Here is an 18,408-nt window from a genome sequence, read left to right as displayed (position 1 = left end):
ACAAATCAAAATAAGCACTGCCTAATAACAATAACAAAACAATGTCCAATTTGTAGTAGCAAAACAAGATAGAACTAGAAAAAAAAAAGTATATCAGGAAGTAGTACTGAGAGTTGAAGCATTCCAAAGTCCTTACCTTATTTGTGAGGAGACTAAAGATGTTAAATTTAGATTTTATCAAGTATGTACATAAAATTTCTCTTAAATAAAGGAAGCGTAATGTAGTAAAGGGGAGAATCACTGGAATGAGGAAATAAAATCAGTAGCAACTGACTCAGTAAAAAAGAGAGTAAGGAAATTTGATATTGACTTTAGTAATTGTTTGTGAATCTCTTGCCTTAACATGACATATACTAAGTAACTATGTGTGAACTTCACACACACATACACACACACACACACCCCTACAGGGAAAATGAAAAAAAAAAATAGTGATGTGTGAACAGGTGGTTCTGGCTTGGGATAAGATGTTTAATAAGAGCATCATACAGATTACATAGGGCATGCGTTACAGGAGAAGAACCCGAAATGTAGGGAACCAAAATCTTTTATAATAGACAGTAAACCTGCCTGACCTCTGCCTCAGAGAGAGGCATTATCTTCATTATACTGCATAGTAAGCATTTCTGCTCTTTGTTCTGTTTTACAAGACTGTTAACTATATAAACACTCTGGAAAGATGAGCCATTGCCTTTGTTTGCAAGATGTGCAGAAATGTGAGAAATATAAGGAGAATATTTCCAAACAACTTTGATAAATTTGTGAAGCCTCAGTTTTCTCATCTGAAAAGTAGAATGGATAGTATAAGTATGTAGTTGTGAGGATCAAATGATATAGTGCATATAAAAATGCTTAACATCATATCCAAGGACTTTGTCAATATAAGCTACTATTATAAATTATTATTTCTTGAATAAGATATGAGTGTGTTTATTGAATTCTTTGTTTTCTCTAATAAATTGTGAATCTCTATGTTGTACACCTGAAACATATAATACTCTACATCAACTATATCTCAGTAAAAGCAATCAGGGTCTCAGCATTAGCTTCTACGGCCTTCTGAATCATTAATACTTTTAGGGACACTCTGTCAGAGTTGAGGATGCCCAGGTAGCCAAAGCAAGATTTTAATAGGAAATAAATGATAGGAATTGTGAAGTTCCCTTCATCTTTAGACCACCTCCAGCCCTCTACAAGAGCACCTCCCACTCCAAGTAGTCTCATTCTGGGTGTCCCAGTGTTGCCGAAATCCTGGGCTCTGTTCTCTGGTTCCAAACTGAAACACAGAGACAGCATTTTGGGTGAAGTGGAAAAGAGTAGCTTTTATTGCTTTGCCAAGTAAAAGAGGCCACAGGAGGCTAGCGCCCTCAAGACTGTGCCCTCCCTTGGGAAAAATAGGAAGGAGTCTTAGAGTTCAGGAGGGGAAGGGAGTGCTGCAGATAAGAAGTAGGGCAGATGCAAGCTTGCATTCTTCCTTCCTGTTGGAAAGCCTTTACGTGGTCAAAGTTGGGGTCAGGAGGTCTTGGGAGGGTTCCGGCAGTCCTTGAGGGTATCGCATCTTGACTTTTTTTTGAATAAAGAATACTCACAGAAGAAGGGAGTGTTAGGGAGTGCTTACTCAGAGAAGCAAACACCAGGGGCATTGTAGAGCTCTGATTAGAAAGTAATTGTTTTCAAAATGTAATTAAGTAAGCAAGAGAAACATTTCGGAGAAAATGGCTGAGTGGGCTTAAAAGAATAAGGCCTAGCATATTGCAGGCTGCTGCTGTTGAGTTGCTTCAGTCGTGTCAGACTCTGAGCGACCCCATAGACAGCAGCCCACCAGGCTCCCCCGTCCCTGGGATTCTCCAGGCAAGAACACTGGAGTGGGTTGCCATTTCCTTCTCCAATACATGAAAGTGAAAAGTGAAAGTGAAGGTGCTCAGTCGTGTCCGACCCTTCGCGACCCCATGGACTGCAGCCTTCCAGGCTCCTCCGTCCATGGGATTTTCCAAGCAAGAGTACTGGAGTGGGGTGCCATTGCCTTCTCCGATATTGGAGGCAACCTTAACCAATTTCTACTAACACCATGAGTGTCTCACACCTGCTGCTGGGTGGATCCTCCCTTGCTGTTTTCATCCCTCACCCCCAGGGAGCTCTGCACTGCCCTCTTCTGGGCATGGAAGGAGCTGCTCGGTTTTGCCACTGCTCTGTACCTCTCGATAGGGCATCATGTGTGTGTGTGTGTGTGTGAGAGAGAGAGAGACTGACTGTCATATAAAACATGCCCACATGCCCTTTTGCCTCTACTTCAGAGAAATCCCAAAGCATTGTCTCTTGTACAATGCCCTACATTGTAAAGAGTTTAGGGAAATAATTATTTTGGCTTTTACTTGAGACACTTCCTCTCTCATAGAATCAGAGATTCTGGAGATGAATTTGAGTGAGAGTGCCAGGAAGTACTGGAAATCACAAGACCTAGACCCCCTGAAATAAGAAAATTTATGTTAGGATCAGGCCTGTCACACGTGGCTGTTCGTTCCCATAGGAAGAGTGCTCACCTAAAGGATCCCCAGCCTCTCCTCAAACCAGCTTCTGTGGCACCAGCCCACTGATTTGCATTCATGTCTACTTATGTCAATGGCACCCCACTCCAGTACTCTTGCCTGGAAAATCCCATGGGCGGAGAAGCCTGGTAGGTTGCAGTCCGTGGGGTCGCTCAGAGTCAGACACAACTGAGCGACTTCACTTTCACTTTTCACTTTCATGCATTGGAGAAGGAAATGGCAACCCACTCCAGTGTTCTTGCCTGGAGAATCCCAGGGACGGGGGAGCCTGGTGGGCTGCCGTCTATGGGGTCGCACAGAGTCGGACACGACTGAAGCGACTTAGCAGCAGCAGCAGCAGCTAGTTATGTCAACAGAACAGTGGGTTCAATTTTAACTCTTCTGAGTGAGGCTCCTAGGCCCCCTGGCTCCTCGGTTCCTACCAGGCCCATCTTAACAGTCAAACTCAAGCCTGAAGCTGGCAGGGTTCTAGGGTCAAGCTGAGATCCCTGCTACTGATACATATGTACAAAGAAGTTGGCTTATATCTTTCCTACTTCCAAGTGTGAGTTTGTGCCTTGCCTTAAATTTTAAATATATCAGACTGCCCCCGTTTACTCATTTTTCATTGATCAAGGAAGGTATACAAGATGCCTTTTATACACAGTTCCTGGGTCATAGCCATCATAGCCTGTTTCTCATTTTATGTCTTCACAGATGTGACTGTCCCTAATGAAAACCCGAGACTACAGTATAGTTAACGCTGAAGAATATTCTTTCTGAAGTTAAGATATTAGCATCAACACTATATTCAGCCTCTGTGGTTGGGAAAAAAAGGTGTTAAAATCAGGCATATGAAGGAAATGTGGAATCTGGCTCCATATTTTTATGGTTTAATGTTCTCAACACTTTCTTTGCCCCCAGGTCATGCAGATGTATCTTCCATTTTGTGGAATTGCCATATCCAATGCTCAGCTCTTTGCTGCCTCAAGGAAAGAATATGAAAGAAGCAGGGTGAGTAGAAAGAAGCATTGCTGACAGCCCTCAGAGCTCTTTGTCTTTCAAGTATCTGTGAGTCATTATGTCTTTTAAAAACAGTAGATGATCTTTGAATAGTACAGAAACATTTGTTTTTAATCTGTATAATCCTTCAAGTTTCTGGTTGATGATCCCTTTAAGCAATAAACCCAAAAAGTGGATATAAATCCTCTGATGTTGTGTGGGGGAAATAGCTTCTTTTAAAAAGGAAATTAATTTCACATCTATACTACAAGACAATAGATATATTCTAGCTTACTTACAGTTTTGAAATAATAACACAAATTAGTGATCTTTTTACAATTTAGTTCCTTTAAGAAGCAAGGTATATTATAGATGATTTCACCCCAACTCACAAATTATGTTTGTGAATTGAAAGTTTTCCTGGAAGAGGATGATAATGCTGCAAACACCAGCTTATAGAATTATAAAGAAACATAGATATAGGGATTACTGTCATATACCTTCACCAGTTGTAGGCCTAAATAGTAAAAAACAAAACAAAAACAAAGACCGGTACTCAAAAAATTGCTAAACAATCAGTTCAGTTCAGTTCAGTCACTCAGTCGTGTCTGACTCTTTGCGACCCCATGAATTGCAGCACACCAGGCCTCCCTGTCCATCACCAACTCCCGGAGTTCACTCAGACTCACGTCCATCAAGTCAGTGATACCATCCAGCCATCTCATCCTCTGTCGTCCCCTTCTCCTCCTGCCCCCAATCCCTCCCAGCATCAGAGTCTTTTCCAATGAGTCAACTCTTTGCATGAGGTGGCCAAAGTACTGGAGTTTCAGCTTTAGCATCATTCCTTCCAAAGAAATCCCAGGGTTTATCTCCTTCAGAATGGACTGGTTGGATCTCCTTGCAGTCCAAGGGACTCTCAAGAGTCTTCTCCAACACCACAGTTCAAAAGCATCAATTCTTCGGCGCTCACCTTTCTTCACAGTCCAACTCTCACATCCATACATGACCACAGGAAAAACCATGGCCTTGACTAGACGCACCTTTATTGGCAAAGTAATGTCTCTGCTTTTGAATGTGCTGTCTAGGTTGGTCACAACTTTCCTTCCAAGGAGTAAGCGTCTTTTAATTTCATGGCTGCAATCACCATCTGCAGTGATTTTGGAGCCCCCCAAAATAAAGTCTGACACTGTTTCCACTGTTTCCCCATCTATTTCCCATGAAGTGATGGGACCGGATGCCATGATCTTCGTTTTCTGAATGTTGAGCTTTAAGCCAACTTTTTCACTCTCCACTTTCACTTTCATCAAGAGGCTTTTTAGTTCCTCTTCACTTTCTGCCATAAGGGTGGTGTCATCTGCATATATGAGGTTATTCATATTTCTTCCAGCAATCTTGATTCCAGCTTGTGCTTCTTCCAGCCCAACATTTCTCATGAGTACTCTGCATATAAGTTAAATAAGCAGGGTGACAATATACAGCCTTGATGTACTCCTTTTCCTATTTGGAACCAGTCTGTTGTTCCATGTCCAGTTCTAACTGTTGCTTCCTGACCTGCATACAGATTTCTCAAGAGGCAGGTACAATCAAGTAGAGGTTAAATATATTAGACTCACTCTGTTTTTAAATATAGGGACATTACTTTCACAATTTAGAAATATATTTAACAAGAATTTGTTCATAAAGGTTGGAAACCCTCAGTTGATTGGTAATCAAATTGATTAAAAGTTTCGTTTACTAAGCATTATGATTTACGAATATTTCACAGGAAACAATTGACAACTACAGCCATTTTCTTTAGCACAGCATAAGACACCTTTTCTCTGATTTGGATCCTGTTTTCATCTTTAGCCCCATGTCTTACCCTTCTCCTCCTTTCATTGGGTGTTGAGGTCCTTTAATGGACCGGAACCTGATGGTCTGGTCCATTACCAATAAGAAAGTAAAGGAGAGAAAAAGAGGCTGATATTCCTTGGTTCATGCAGAAAGCCAGTAAAGTCCCTGACATGGGGCTTGCTCTGTTCACGGAGGCCTCAGGCGCCCTCTCGATGGGGTGAAGGCACAGAGCACCTTCTTGAGAGGGTCTCAGAAACCTGGGCAGGAAAGTGAACTCAGAGAGCCTCTGCGCTCCAGGGGATCAGCCTGAAAAAGAGAGAGGGGGGAGAGGGGGAGAGAGAGAGAGAGAGAGAGGGAAAGACACGGGGACCAAAGCTCTGATGGAGCAAAGGTGTTTTATTCAACATTGTGTAGGTATTTATACTGTCTTACATGATAGCTATTTTCAGCAGAGATAAAATCAAAACTTACAAGTTATCAAGGAAACATGAGGTCATCCATATGAAAGCGAGAGGGTTGTAAATAATCACTTTTACCATATGGTTCATAAAAAGGAAGAGGATACTTATCACCGTATAGGAAAACTAACGAAGGAAATGCCTGGATCTCTCGGCCCCCGGGAGAGGCTTGACTCTCCTCTTAATCCCTGAATATTCAGGAATTAATAAGGAACAGAGAATTCCTGACAGATCCAAAACAGCACACTGGAAGCCTCCTGTTAAATGCTTCCTGACAATTGGGCACTCCAGCAGTATAGACCCCAATTTCCAGAAAATAGTCTGTTTCACTTTCTCATTCTCTTAGTAATATTTCTCCCTCTGCTTTCAATGCCTCATGTCAACCTTTTTCTCCTACTGATTTCATTTTGCATTTCCCTGAAGACCCAGCTCAGTGTTCCACTTAATCTTTCCTTCTTTGCTTATTATTTTGTCTTATATTTACTGCCATTGTTTTATTCTGGATCCTTATCACACTGTATAATATTTATCAGTGGCACTCCTCTCCAACTACATTTTGAATTCCTTAAGGAACACTTCATGCATTATGAATCTTTGCATCCTCATGTATTCATTTACTCACTCAACAAATATTTATTTTGTGGGCCTCTTCAGACACTGTCCATTAAAGTCCCTGCCTTCATAGAACTTATCATTTAGATGAAACAATAGATAGCAGACAAACAAGCAAATAAAAAATAATATAGTATCAGGTGGTGGTAAGTGCTATAAAAAAAGAACAAAGTGAGATAATGGAATACAGACTGGTTGCTGAAGGGTAGTTTAGGATGATGTTTATTTCAGAAGGTGATCAAGAAGGTCTCTGTGAAGAGGTAATATCTGAGAAGAGACCTAAATGAAATGAAGGAGCAAAGCCACACAAAGATCTAGGAAGAAGATTCCAAGCAGTGGAAATATCAAGTGCAAAGGCCCAGAGGTAGGAGAAGCTTGGGTCCATGTATCTAAAGAGCAGATAGGAAAGACCTCAGATAGCCAAAACAATCCTAAGGAAGAACGAAGCTGGGGGCATCATGCTTCTTGGTTTAAAACTATTCTTCAAAGCTACAGTAATCAAAATAGTATTGTACTGGTATTAAAAACAGACATACAGACCAGTGGAATAGAATTGAAGTGAAGTAAAGCCACTCAGTCATGTCCGACTCTTGGCAACCCCATGGATTGTAGCCTACAAGGCTCCTCTGTCCATGGAATTTTCCAGGCAAGAGTACTGGAGTGGGTTGCCATTTCCTTCTCCAGGGGATCTTCTAAAGCCAGGGATCGAACCGAAGTCTCCTGCATTGCAAACAGATGCTTTACTGCCACCAGGTTAATTCCTGGAATAGAATTAAGAGCCCAGAAATATACCCATACATATAGAGTCAACATCTATTTGACTAGGGAGCCTAGAATACTCAATGGCGAAAAAGTAGTTTTTTTCAATAAAAGGTTTGGGAAAACTGGATATTCACATGCAAAAGAATGAGATTAGATTAGACCTCTATCTTACATCACTCACAAAAATTAACTTGAAATAGATTGAAAGCTTAAACTTGAGACCTGAAACTGTAAAACTCCTAGAAGAAAATATGAGTGAAAGCTCCAGTGATTTTTTTGGGGGGTCTGATATAAAAGCTCAAGCAACAAAAGCAAAAATAAACAAGTGAGACTACCTCAAACAAAAAAACTTCACAGCAAAAGAAACAATCAAAAAATTCAGAAGTAAACTATGGAATGGGAGAAAATATTTGCAAATCATCTGTATTGATAAGGGGTTAATCTCCAAAATATATAAGGAACTCATACAACTCAATAGCAAAAACAAAACAAAACCAAAAAACCCCCCAAATCATCCAATTAAAAAATAGAAGATTTGAAAAGACATTTTTTCCAAAGAAGACATACAAATGGCCAATAGACACATGAAAAGATGCTCAACATCATCAGGGAAATGCAAATTAAAACTATAATGAGATATCACCTCCTATTTCTTAGAATGGTTGTTATCAAAAAAATAAGAGATAACAAGTGTTGGTAAGGATGTGGAGAAAAGGGAACTCTTTGTACACTGTTGATGGGAATATAAATTGGTGCAGCTACTATGGAAAACAATATGGAGGTTCCTCAAAAAATTAAAAATAGAACTACCATACGATCCAGCAGCTTCACTTCTGAGTATATATCCAAAGGAAATTAAATTGCAGGCTTAAAAAGATATCTGCACTCCCATGTTCATTGCAATATTATTTACAATAACCAAGATATGGAAGCAACCTAAGTGTCCATTAATAGATGAATGGATAAGGAAATTGTGATACACACATGCACACAGACAATGGAGCATTATTTAGCCATAACAGAAGAAAATCCTACCATTTGTGACAACATAGATGAAACTTGAGGGCACTGTGTTAAGTGAAATAAGATCAGTTCAGTTCAGTCTCTCAGTCGTGTTCGACTCTTTGCAACCCCATGAACTGCATTATGCCAGGCCTCTCTGTCCACCACCAACTCCTGGAGTTGACCCAAACTCATGTCCATTGAGTTGGTGATGCCATCCAACCATCTCATCCTTTGTCGTCCCCTTCTCCTCCTGCCTTCAATCTTTCCCAGCATCAGGGTCTTTTCAAATGAGTCAGCTCTTTGCATAAGGTGGCCAAAGGATTGGAGTTTCAGATTCAACATCAGTCCTTCCAATGAACACCCAGGACTGATCTCCTTTAGGGTGGACTGGTTGGATCTCCTTGCTGTCCAAGGGACTCTCAAGAATCTTCTCCAACACTACAGTTTAAAAACATCAAGTCTTTGGTGCTCAGCTTCTTTATAGTCCAACTCTCACATCCATACACAACTACTGGAAAAACCATAGCCTTGACTAGATGGACCTTTGTTGGCAAAGTAATGTCTCTGCCTTTTAATAAGCTCTGAGGTTCATGACACTGTACAGGAGACAGGGATCAAGACCATTCCCATGGAAAAGAAATGCAAAAAAGCAAAATGGCTGTCTGGGGACGCCTAACAAATAGCTGTGAAAAGAAGAGAAGCGAAAAGCAAAGGAGAAAAGGAAAGATATAAGCATCTGAATGCAGAGTTCCAAAGAATAGCAAGAAGAGATAAGAAAGCCTTCCTCAGCGATCAGTGCAAAGAAATAGAGGAAAATAACAGAATGGGAAAGACTTAGAGATCTCTTTAAGAAAATCAGAGATAGCAAGGGAACATTTCATGCAAAGATGGACTCGATAAAGGACAGAAATGCTATGGACCTAACAGAAGCAGAAGATATTAAGAAGAGGTGGCAAGAATACACAGAAGAACTGTACAAAAAAGATCTTCACGACCCAGATAATCATGATGGTGTGATCACTCACCTAGAGCCAGATATCCTGGAATGTGAAGTCAAGTGGGCCTTAGAAAGCATCACTACGAACAAAGCTAGTGGAGGTGATGGAATTCCAGATGAGCTATTTCAAATCCTGAAAGATGATGCTGTGAAAGTGCTGCACTCAATATGCCAGCAAATTTGGAAAACTCAGAAGTGTCCACAGGACTAGAAAAGGTCAGTTTTCATTCCAATCCCAAAGAAAGGCAATGCCAAAGAATGCTCAAACTACCACACAATTGCACTCATCTCACATGCTAGTAAAGTAATGCTCAAAATTCTCCAAGCCAGGCTTCAGCAATACATGAACCGTAAACTTCCAGATGTTCAAGCTGGTTTTAGAAAAGGCAGAGGAACCAGAGACCAAATTGCCAACATCTGCTGGATCATCAAAAAAGCAAGAGAGTTCCAGAAAAACATCTATTTCTGCTTTATGGACTATGCCAAAGCCTTTGACTGCGTGGATCACAATAAACTGTGGGAAATTCTGAAAGAGATGGGAATACCAGATCACCTGACCTGCCTCTTGATAAATTTGTATGCAGGTCAGGAAGCAACAGTTAGAACTGGACATGGAACAACAGACTGGTTCCAAATAGGAAAAGGAGTATGTCAAGGCTGTATATTGTCACCTTGCTTATTTAACTTGTATGCAGAGTACATTATGAGAAATGTTGGGCTGGAAGAAGCACAAGCTGGAATCAAGATTGCCGGGAGAAATATCAATAACCTCATATATGCAGATGACACCACCCTTATGGCAGAAAGTGAGGAGGAACTAAAAAGCCTCTTGATGAAAGTGAAAGAGGAGAGTGAAAAAGTTGGCTTAAAACTCAACATTCAGAAAATGAAGATCATGGCATCTGGTCCCATCACTTCATGGCAAATAGATGGGGGAACAGTGGAAACAGTGTCAGACTTTATTTTTGGGGGCTCCAAAATCACTGCAGATGGTAATTGCAACCATAAAATTAAAAGACACTCCTTGGAAGGAAAGTTATGACCAACCTAGATAGCACATTCAAAAGCAGAGACATTACTTTGCCAATAAAGGTGCGTCTAGTCAAGGCCATGGTTTTTCCTGTGGTCATGTATGGATGTGAGAGTTGGACTGTGAAGAAAGGTGAGCGCCGAAGAATTGATGCTTTTGAACTGTGGTGTTGGAGAAGACTCTTGAGAGTCCCTTGGACTGCAAGGAGATCCAACCAGTCCATTCTGAAGGAGATCAGCCCTTAGATTTCTTTGGAAAGAATGATGCTAAAGCTGAAACTCCAGTACTTTGGCCACCTCATGAGAAGAGTTGACTCATTGGAAAAGACCTTGATGCTGGGAGAGATTGGGGGCAGGAGGAGAAGGGGACGACAGAGGATGAGATGGCTGGATGGCATCACTGACTCGATGGACGTGAGTCTGAGTGAACTCCAGGAGTTGGTGATGGACAGGGAGGCCTGGTGTGCTGCGATTCATGGGGTCGCAAAGAGTCGGACACGACTGAGTGACTGAACTGAAGTGAACTCAACTCAGTTGGTCATAACTTTCCTTCCAAGGAGTAAGCGTCTTTTAATTTCATGGCTGCAATCACTATCTGCAGTGATTCAGGAACCCCCCCACCAAAAAAGTCAGGCACTGTTTCCATTGTTTCCCCATCTATTTGCCATGAAGTGATGGGACCAGATGCCGATGATCTTCATTTTCTGAATGTTGAGCTTTAAGCCAACTTTTTCACTCTCCACTTTCACTTTCATCAAGAGGCTCTTTAGTTCTTCTTCACTTTCTGTGATAAGGATGGTGTCATCTGCATATCTGAGATTATTGATATTTCTCCTGGCAATCTTGATTCCAGCTTGTGCTTCTTCCAGCCCAGCATTTCTCATGATGTACTCTGAATATAAGTTAAATAAGCAAGGTGACAATATACAGCCTTGACATACTCCTTTTCCTATTTGGAACCTGTTTGTTCCATGTCCAGTTCTAACTGTTGCTTCCTGACCTGCATACAGGTTTCTCAAGAGGCAGGTCAGGTGGTCTGGTATTCCCATCTCTTTCAGAATTTTCCACAGTTTATTGTGATCCACACAGTCAAAGTCTTTGACATAGTCAATAAATCAGAAATAGATGTTTTTCTGGCACTCTCTTGCTTTTTCGATGATCCAGCCTGTATTATTTCACATATATATTGGATCTATGAAAGCAGTACTCAAAGAAGCAGAGTGTAGTATGGTGGTTTCCAGTAGCTTGGAGTGTCTAGAAAAAGGAGAGATGTTTGTCAAAGTATATAGACTTCTAGATATAAGATGAGTAAGTTCTGGAGATCTAGTATTCAGTGTGATGACTATAGTTAATGACACTGCGTTATGTACTTGAACATTGCTGAGAAAATAAATCTTAATGTTCTTAACACACAAAAAATGTAAATATGTAAGGTGATGGATGTGTTAAGTAACCTTAGTGTAGTAATCATTTTGCAATATATAGGTGTATTAAATCATCAAATTGTACACCTTAAACTCATATAAAGTTTTATGTCAATTATATCTCAATAAAGCTGAGAGTGGGGAGAAATAATGTAGCTGGACAGTGAGAAGTGAGAGAGTCTCCAAAAAATTTATCAGTGAAACATACAAGGCCTACTGATATGGGTAATGAATGAAAACAACTTTAGGCTTGTACAGGTGGCAAGTAAACAGTTGGCTATGGGAGTCTAGAGTTTTGGAGAGATGTGAAGACTCGAGATTATTATTTGGGAACCATCAGCATATAGATCGGAGAAGGCGATGGCACCCCACTCCAGTACTCTTGCCTGGAAAATCCCATGGATGGAGGAGCCTGGTAGGCTGCAGTCCATGGCGTCGCTAGAGTCGGACACGACTGAGCAACTTCACTTTCACTTTTCACTTTCATGCACTGGAGAAGGAAATGGCAACCCACTCCAGTGTTCTTGCCTGGAGAATCCCAGGGATGGGGGAGCCTGGTGGGCTGCCGTCTATGGGGTCACACAGAGTCGGACACAACTGATGTGACTTAGCAGCAGCAGCAGCATATAGATGGTATTTAAAACTAGGGTACAGGTGGGAAAAATATCTGGATAAGAGAAGGGAAAAGGTCCAAGGATGAGTCCAGGAGCAAAAGAAGGTCTGAAGAAGAAGGAGCTGGGGACATGCAAATGACATTGAGAAACAGGGAGCGTTCAACTGTGTGCAAAGCTTCCGTGTGTGTAGCATTGCGTGTCATCCTAGATTTTCTTCTCTTTTTTATGTGGAGCCAGTCTGCATTGTTATTTGTGAAACTTTTATCACTTGTTAGTAAAGCAGCAATTTTTAATTAGAAACAATAAAATTACTATAATGCGATTTGTCAGTACAAAACTCAAGGCACAATTAGCTTTTCCTCTGAGATAAATGTTCCTGTATATGGGTCCCAGAGGCCCCATCCATGCAGTCACAACAAATTGAAAAGTTAAATAATTGTTCAGTTAATATGATCCATCTGAAGAACTAGTCTGGATGATTAAGGAAATAATGTCCCCTCCCTTAATAACAAGGGATTTTGTTGGTAATTATGCAGACAGTTGCCTCATTTTTAATATTATATTTGCACATGAAATTACCACACATTGACCTCTTACAGCGATTTGCTGCCCAAATGCCAAACGGACAGAATACACTTAAAACTCATAGTGTTTCTCTTTGTTTGGGAATCATAGAGCAATGCATAGCCCTTAGCCAGTCACAAGCTCTCTTTAGAGAAAACGCTGTCCAAGATTTTGGGTCTGCTTTGAGTTGCTCAGGGAAGTAGACTCATTTCATGGATCCCTTAGCTCATTCAAATACTTTTGTACCTGAATTGACTCAGAGAAGAAATTCTCATGTTTCAAATGGTTTCAGGACAAATCAAATACATTACCAAAGTTGAAAATTAGTCAACACCACCTATCAGAATAGATGTGAATTTGAAAACCCATGAAATCCTTTTGTGACAGGTCAGATTGGAGACATCATATTGAATTCTATTGAATAAAGCATCCTCTGGCCAGTTCACTGGCTGTGTAATTTTCTGATTGTGCTCTGATAGAGGCAAAGTATCTACTACCTGTAAATGGCTCACTGTTCTTCAATCTCTAAATGTATCCATGTAATTAAAAATTCTAAATAAATATTATTTCAGTGTATAAATTGCAAGCTATCTTAGCTGAATAAAATGACATGTTATCACAATTTCATTTTTAAATGAGTATACAGTTTTCAAGTTAGAATTTAAGCTTTTTCTTTAATTTTTATGCTTTTTATTTTATTATTTAATAAATTTTTAATGATGTTTTCTTTTGAGATGTATAATGGCATTTAAATATTCTCCTGGACAAATTTCTTGTGTAGAGGGATTAATAGGGTTTTTTTATATATATATATATATTTGAAGGTTTTGAAACTTAACTAGCATCCACTACTATAATTCTTTAATAGTTCTGTGAGAGATATATATTAGTGAAAATAAGTCTTTAGTTTGACCATGAAGCTATTTCTTCCAGATGGTGAGGAAGAGATGCTTTGTAATTTTCTGAAATAAATGTGCCTTGGAGAGAATCAAGTATTTGGTATTCATAAAATGTTGATTTTTAAACCCAGTCATGTTTTTTTAAAACATTGCAGAAAAACTACTGTAGAAGCAGAAAAGCCTGTCGGTAATGATTATATGAGACCATGTAGTCATTAACTGTATGGAACATAGTCATATAGATATATGAGGAATTTATGTGGGATTATATGGACTGGTGGGCTACTGTCCATGGGATCATAAAGAGTTGGACATGAATGAGCGACTGAGCGACCTAAGCACACACACACACACACACGCACACACACACACATGGACTGGCACTATTCTCAAGTTATATTTTATAATTCAAGACTGTGTTATGAAATGAAACGATGGAAATATGTCAAAACAAACATAAACACTCTAAAATTTAGCCACATAAAAATATTTATATTTTTATAGCAAAGACGAAATGGAATTTTTGAGGGACAAATTTTAATTCAGTCCCTTAGCCACCTAAATACATCCAGTTTCTCTTTCCTAGGCTTTGTTAGAGGTGGTTAATGACCTCTTTGAAGAACAGACCGACCTGGAGAAAATTGTCAAGAAAATAATGCATCGGGCCCAAACACTGTTGAAATGTGAACGCTGTTCTGTTTTACTCCTGGAGGACATCGAATCACCAGTAAGTCATCTTTATCTGTCATCTGTGTTAAGGAAGTAAAGTTTAGTTTAGTTGTAACGAAGTTCGTGAAATCGAGACTTGACCCACTCTTTTGTGACTCTTCTAACATGAGGTGACTTTTTAAAAGTAAAGTTTTTATTTCCCGTATGTGTTTCTTCAGTCTTGATCTGCTGTCCTCTGAGAAACTCTGACGACATTGACGTCTAGTGGAACTCTGTGTACACAGATGAGGCAGCTAAGGGATGGGGAAGGGAAAGTGAAAATGGCTCAGTACTGTCAGACTCTTTGCAACCGCATGGATTCTACAGTCCATGGAATTCTCCAGGCCAGAATACTGGAGTGGGTAGCCTTTCCCTTCTCCAGGGCATCTTTCCAACCCAGGGATGGAACCCAGGTCACCTGCATTGCAGGCGGATTCTTTACCAGCTGAGCCACCAGGGAAGCCCAAGGGATGGAAGGGATTGCCCAAACTCACGCAGCTGAAGAGAAGAGAAGCTAGGCTGCCAGCCTCCCATTGAACTCACACAGCAAGGGAAGGCCCTCAGCACGTGTGAGCATGGACTGCAGTCCACACGATACTCCACAGCCCTCTTCTGGGGGTGGGGGTGGGGGAGTGGGAAGCAGTGCTCTTTGCGCTTATGCTCAGTGGAGTCACCCCAGCCTCAGTGGGGCGGCACTCTCCTGCAGAGGTTTGTTCTGCTGCTTCCCACGTTTCCACCTTCTTCTACTGCTGCCTCGGGCCTGTGGACACTAGCTCAGTGCACGCCAGTCAGGAGGCGGAGGCTCCTTCCCTCCTCATGCAGGGGCTACTTACTGTCACCTCAGGGGCAAGCAGACCTTGGCCTCAGCCTCGGCCTCGGGCCTGCCTTATCTTGGCTTTCAGGGTCTTCTAGGTCCTCTGGCTCTTTGTGGGAAGTCTGCTGGGTATATACACAGCAATATTGAAAATAATGACCATCATCCATCTAACTTCTTGAAGCTAAATGTCTGCACCCTCAGCAGCAGTTTAATATCTTTGCTGTGAACTCTTTTCAAAGACCAGGAACTGTCTAGCAATGAAGTGCCGTTTTAATACTCCAGAGAATGATGTTTTACTGTAGTTACTTAGAAAGGTTATTGTCTTTGCCTTTAGGTTTGAGTTCCTCAAAAAACAAGAACCTTGGGTAAATTTTGGAGATTTAATAATAAATATTGTAGAACTTAAAATATTTTAAGTTTTTTTTGGGAACATGTGTACACCCATGATGGATTCATATTGATGTATGGCAAAACCAATACAATATTGTAAAGTAATTAGCCTCTAATTAAAATAAATAAATTTAATTTAAAAGATATTTTAAGTTTTTAAAAACATTTCGTTGATATATAGTTGATTTACAATGTTGTGTTACTTTCAGGTGTTCAGCAAAGTGATTCAGTTATATATAGCCTTTTTGGAATTCTTTTCCATTATAAGTTATTATAAGATACTGAGTATAGTTCCCCATGCTATACTGTAGGACCTTGTTAGTTATCTATTTAGCATTAAGCTTTCAAAAATCTATGTACATTTAAAATGTTTAGGAGTATTTCCCTATATCTTAGCAGTTCAGTTCAGTTGCTCAGTCATGTCCGATTCTTTGCGACCCCATGGACTGCAGCATGCCAGGCTTCCCTGTCCATCACCAACTCCTGGAGTTTACCCAAACTGATGTCCATTGAGTTGGTGATACCATCCAACCGTCTCATCCTCTGCCATCCCCTTCTCCTCCTGCCCTCAATCTTTCACAGCATCAGGGTCTTTTCCAATGAGTCAGCTCTTCACGTCAGGTGGCCAAAGGATTGGAGTTTCAGCTTCAACATCAGTCCTTCCAATGAACACTCAGGACTCATCTCCTTTAGTATGGACTGGTTGGATCTCCTTGCAGTCCAAGGGACTCTCAAGAGTCTTCTCCAACACTACAGTTCAAAAGCATCCATTCTTCTGCGTTCAGCTTTCCTTGTAGTCCAACTCTAGAGTTTGGTGTTATTTCTACTCAACAAATGTGGTTTAAACAAACAATAGCCTTGCAATTATCCTGTGGTTGTGTAAAACTCAGTAGATCCTGGGTTTCCCAGATGGCACTAGTGGTAAAGAACCTGTCTGCCAATGCAGGAGACATAAGAGACACAGGTTCGAACCCTGATTCAGGAAGATGCCCTGGAGGAGGGCATGGCAGCCCACTCCAGTATTCTTGCCTGGAGAATCCCATGGACAGAGGAGCCTGGCAGGCTACAGTCCATAGGGTCTCAAAGAGTCAGACACAACTGAAGCGACTTAGCACACACATCACAATAGATCCTTGGGAGAACACACACACGTGCGCACACATACACACACACACACACACACAGACATAGCCCATATATATGAAGTGCTTCTGGATGCTTCATGAAGAATTTTGGCTCGTTTAATACTTACTGCATCCTTATGAGGTAAGTAGTATTATCCTCCTCATTCACTGATGGGGAATTCAGGCTCCAAGAGTGGACTGACCTGCAAGAGTATTCCCCACCACCTGACAGGGAAGCCTCTGAAAGGAGTGGGAGGCGGTGGGATGCTAGTGGGTGCCTGGCTGGCTGTGGGCTCTCCTTGAGCAGAGGCAGGAAGGGGAAACTGTTGGGGCTTGTTTCCAGGGTTTGCGAGCCACTCTCAGATGCCCATGAGCGCAGCTGGCTGGGGGGCAGGTGGAATCTGAACAGGGACAGATTCACTGTTTGCTTGGTCAGTTAGAACAGACATGGAAATAATTTAAACCGGCTTAGGGTGGTCATTTTTTGCAAATCTTCTAACATGGACTAACTTTTACCCTGTAGTCTTGCTCTTTGGCAAGTGAGATGAAAAAGTACAGAAGACAGAAGGTAATACGGAAGGCGGGGGCAGAGCTGGAGAGGATAACAGTGACAGTAAGAACTTCAGGATATAAAGTAGGGAAGGGGTCAGAAACCACTCCCTAGACTAGACGGCATGTGTGTGTGTTCAGTCGCTCAGTCATGTCCGACTCTTTGTGACCCTTTGGACTATAGCCCACCAGGTTTCTCTGTCTAAGGGACTTTTTGGGCAAGAATACTGGAGTGGGTTGACATTTCCTTCTCCAGGGGATCTTCCCAACCCAGGGATCAGACCTTCATCTCCTGGGTCTCCTGCATTGCAGGTGAATTCTTAATCTGCTAAGCCACTGGGGAAGCCAGACTAGATGGTAACATGCGGTAAAGGTGTTGGTGTAGTCGTGAAGAGTAAGACCTTTTCCCTATCACAGCTGAACATTCTAAGATTTTTTGGAATGGTGGAGTCAGGGCAGAAAACCTGGGCCCAGTCTATCATTTCTTCTCTTTGCCCATCCCCTCCCTCTCAGAGTGAGAATGAACTCCTTCAATCCAGAGGGACAAGGTCAGGGGTAAAAGTGAACTGTGTGCAAAAAGAGGAGACCCATCTGTTTGGTGCCATTTGAGAAGCTGTAAAGAATTTTTATCAAGGTTGCTAGGCAAGTGGTGGGGGAGCTGAGTGCGGGGGCGGGGCGGCAGTGGGGTCTGGCTTATATGTGTGGCATCACCACGCAGGAAAGTCATAATGCCCTGCTTTCCTTTAACATGCTTCTCACCAAAAGTTTCTTGAAACTTCAGACTTAAAGGGACTGATCGCTGTTCTGTGCACTACCCTCATTGTCAGGTAGAAAGGATGGGAAGGAAACCATATACAGTCACACCATGTATAAGAGGAGAAGCCAGCTGAACAGGATACCAGGCGGCAAAAGCTAACGCTGGCACCGAGGTTTCAACAAACAGAAAATCCTGCCGAGATGAAGTTCTCTGGCTGAGACTTCCTCACCTCAGAATGGATGGATGGATAGTAAATTTTTTAGGCTTTGCAAGTCACATGATCCCTCTTGCAGCTACTCATGGTAGCATGAAAGCAGTCTCAGTATGGCTGTGTTCCAA

At 41.4% G+C, this 18,408-nt stretch overlaps 1 protein-coding gene across 1 annotated transcript in view; it reads left to right on the top strand.

Annotated features, from left to right (window-relative positions):
* Positions 1-18,408, top strand: part of PDE11A (phosphodiesterase 11A) — a 430,189-nt gene that overhangs the window by 146,451 nt on the left and 265,330 nt on the right. The window contains exons 3-4 of the mRNA XM_005900797.2: positions 3,450-3,539; positions 14,311-14,451. Coding sequence (XP_005900859.1) covers positions 3,450-3,539; positions 14,311-14,451 — 231 coding nt within the window. The remainder of the gene's footprint in view (positions 1-3,449; positions 3,540-14,310; positions 14,452-18,408) is intronic.

The sequence above is a fragment of the Bos mutus genome, chromosome 2 (genome assembly GCF_027580195.1).
Source record: "Bos mutus isolate GX-2022 chromosome 2, NWIPB_WYAK_1.1, whole genome shotgun sequence".
Lineage (NCBI taxonomy): Eukaryota > Metazoa > Chordata > Mammalia > Artiodactyla > Bovidae > Bos > Bos mutus.
The sequence above is the reverse complement of the archived record's forward strand: the minus strand, read 5'-3'. Positions and strand labels throughout refer to the sequence as shown.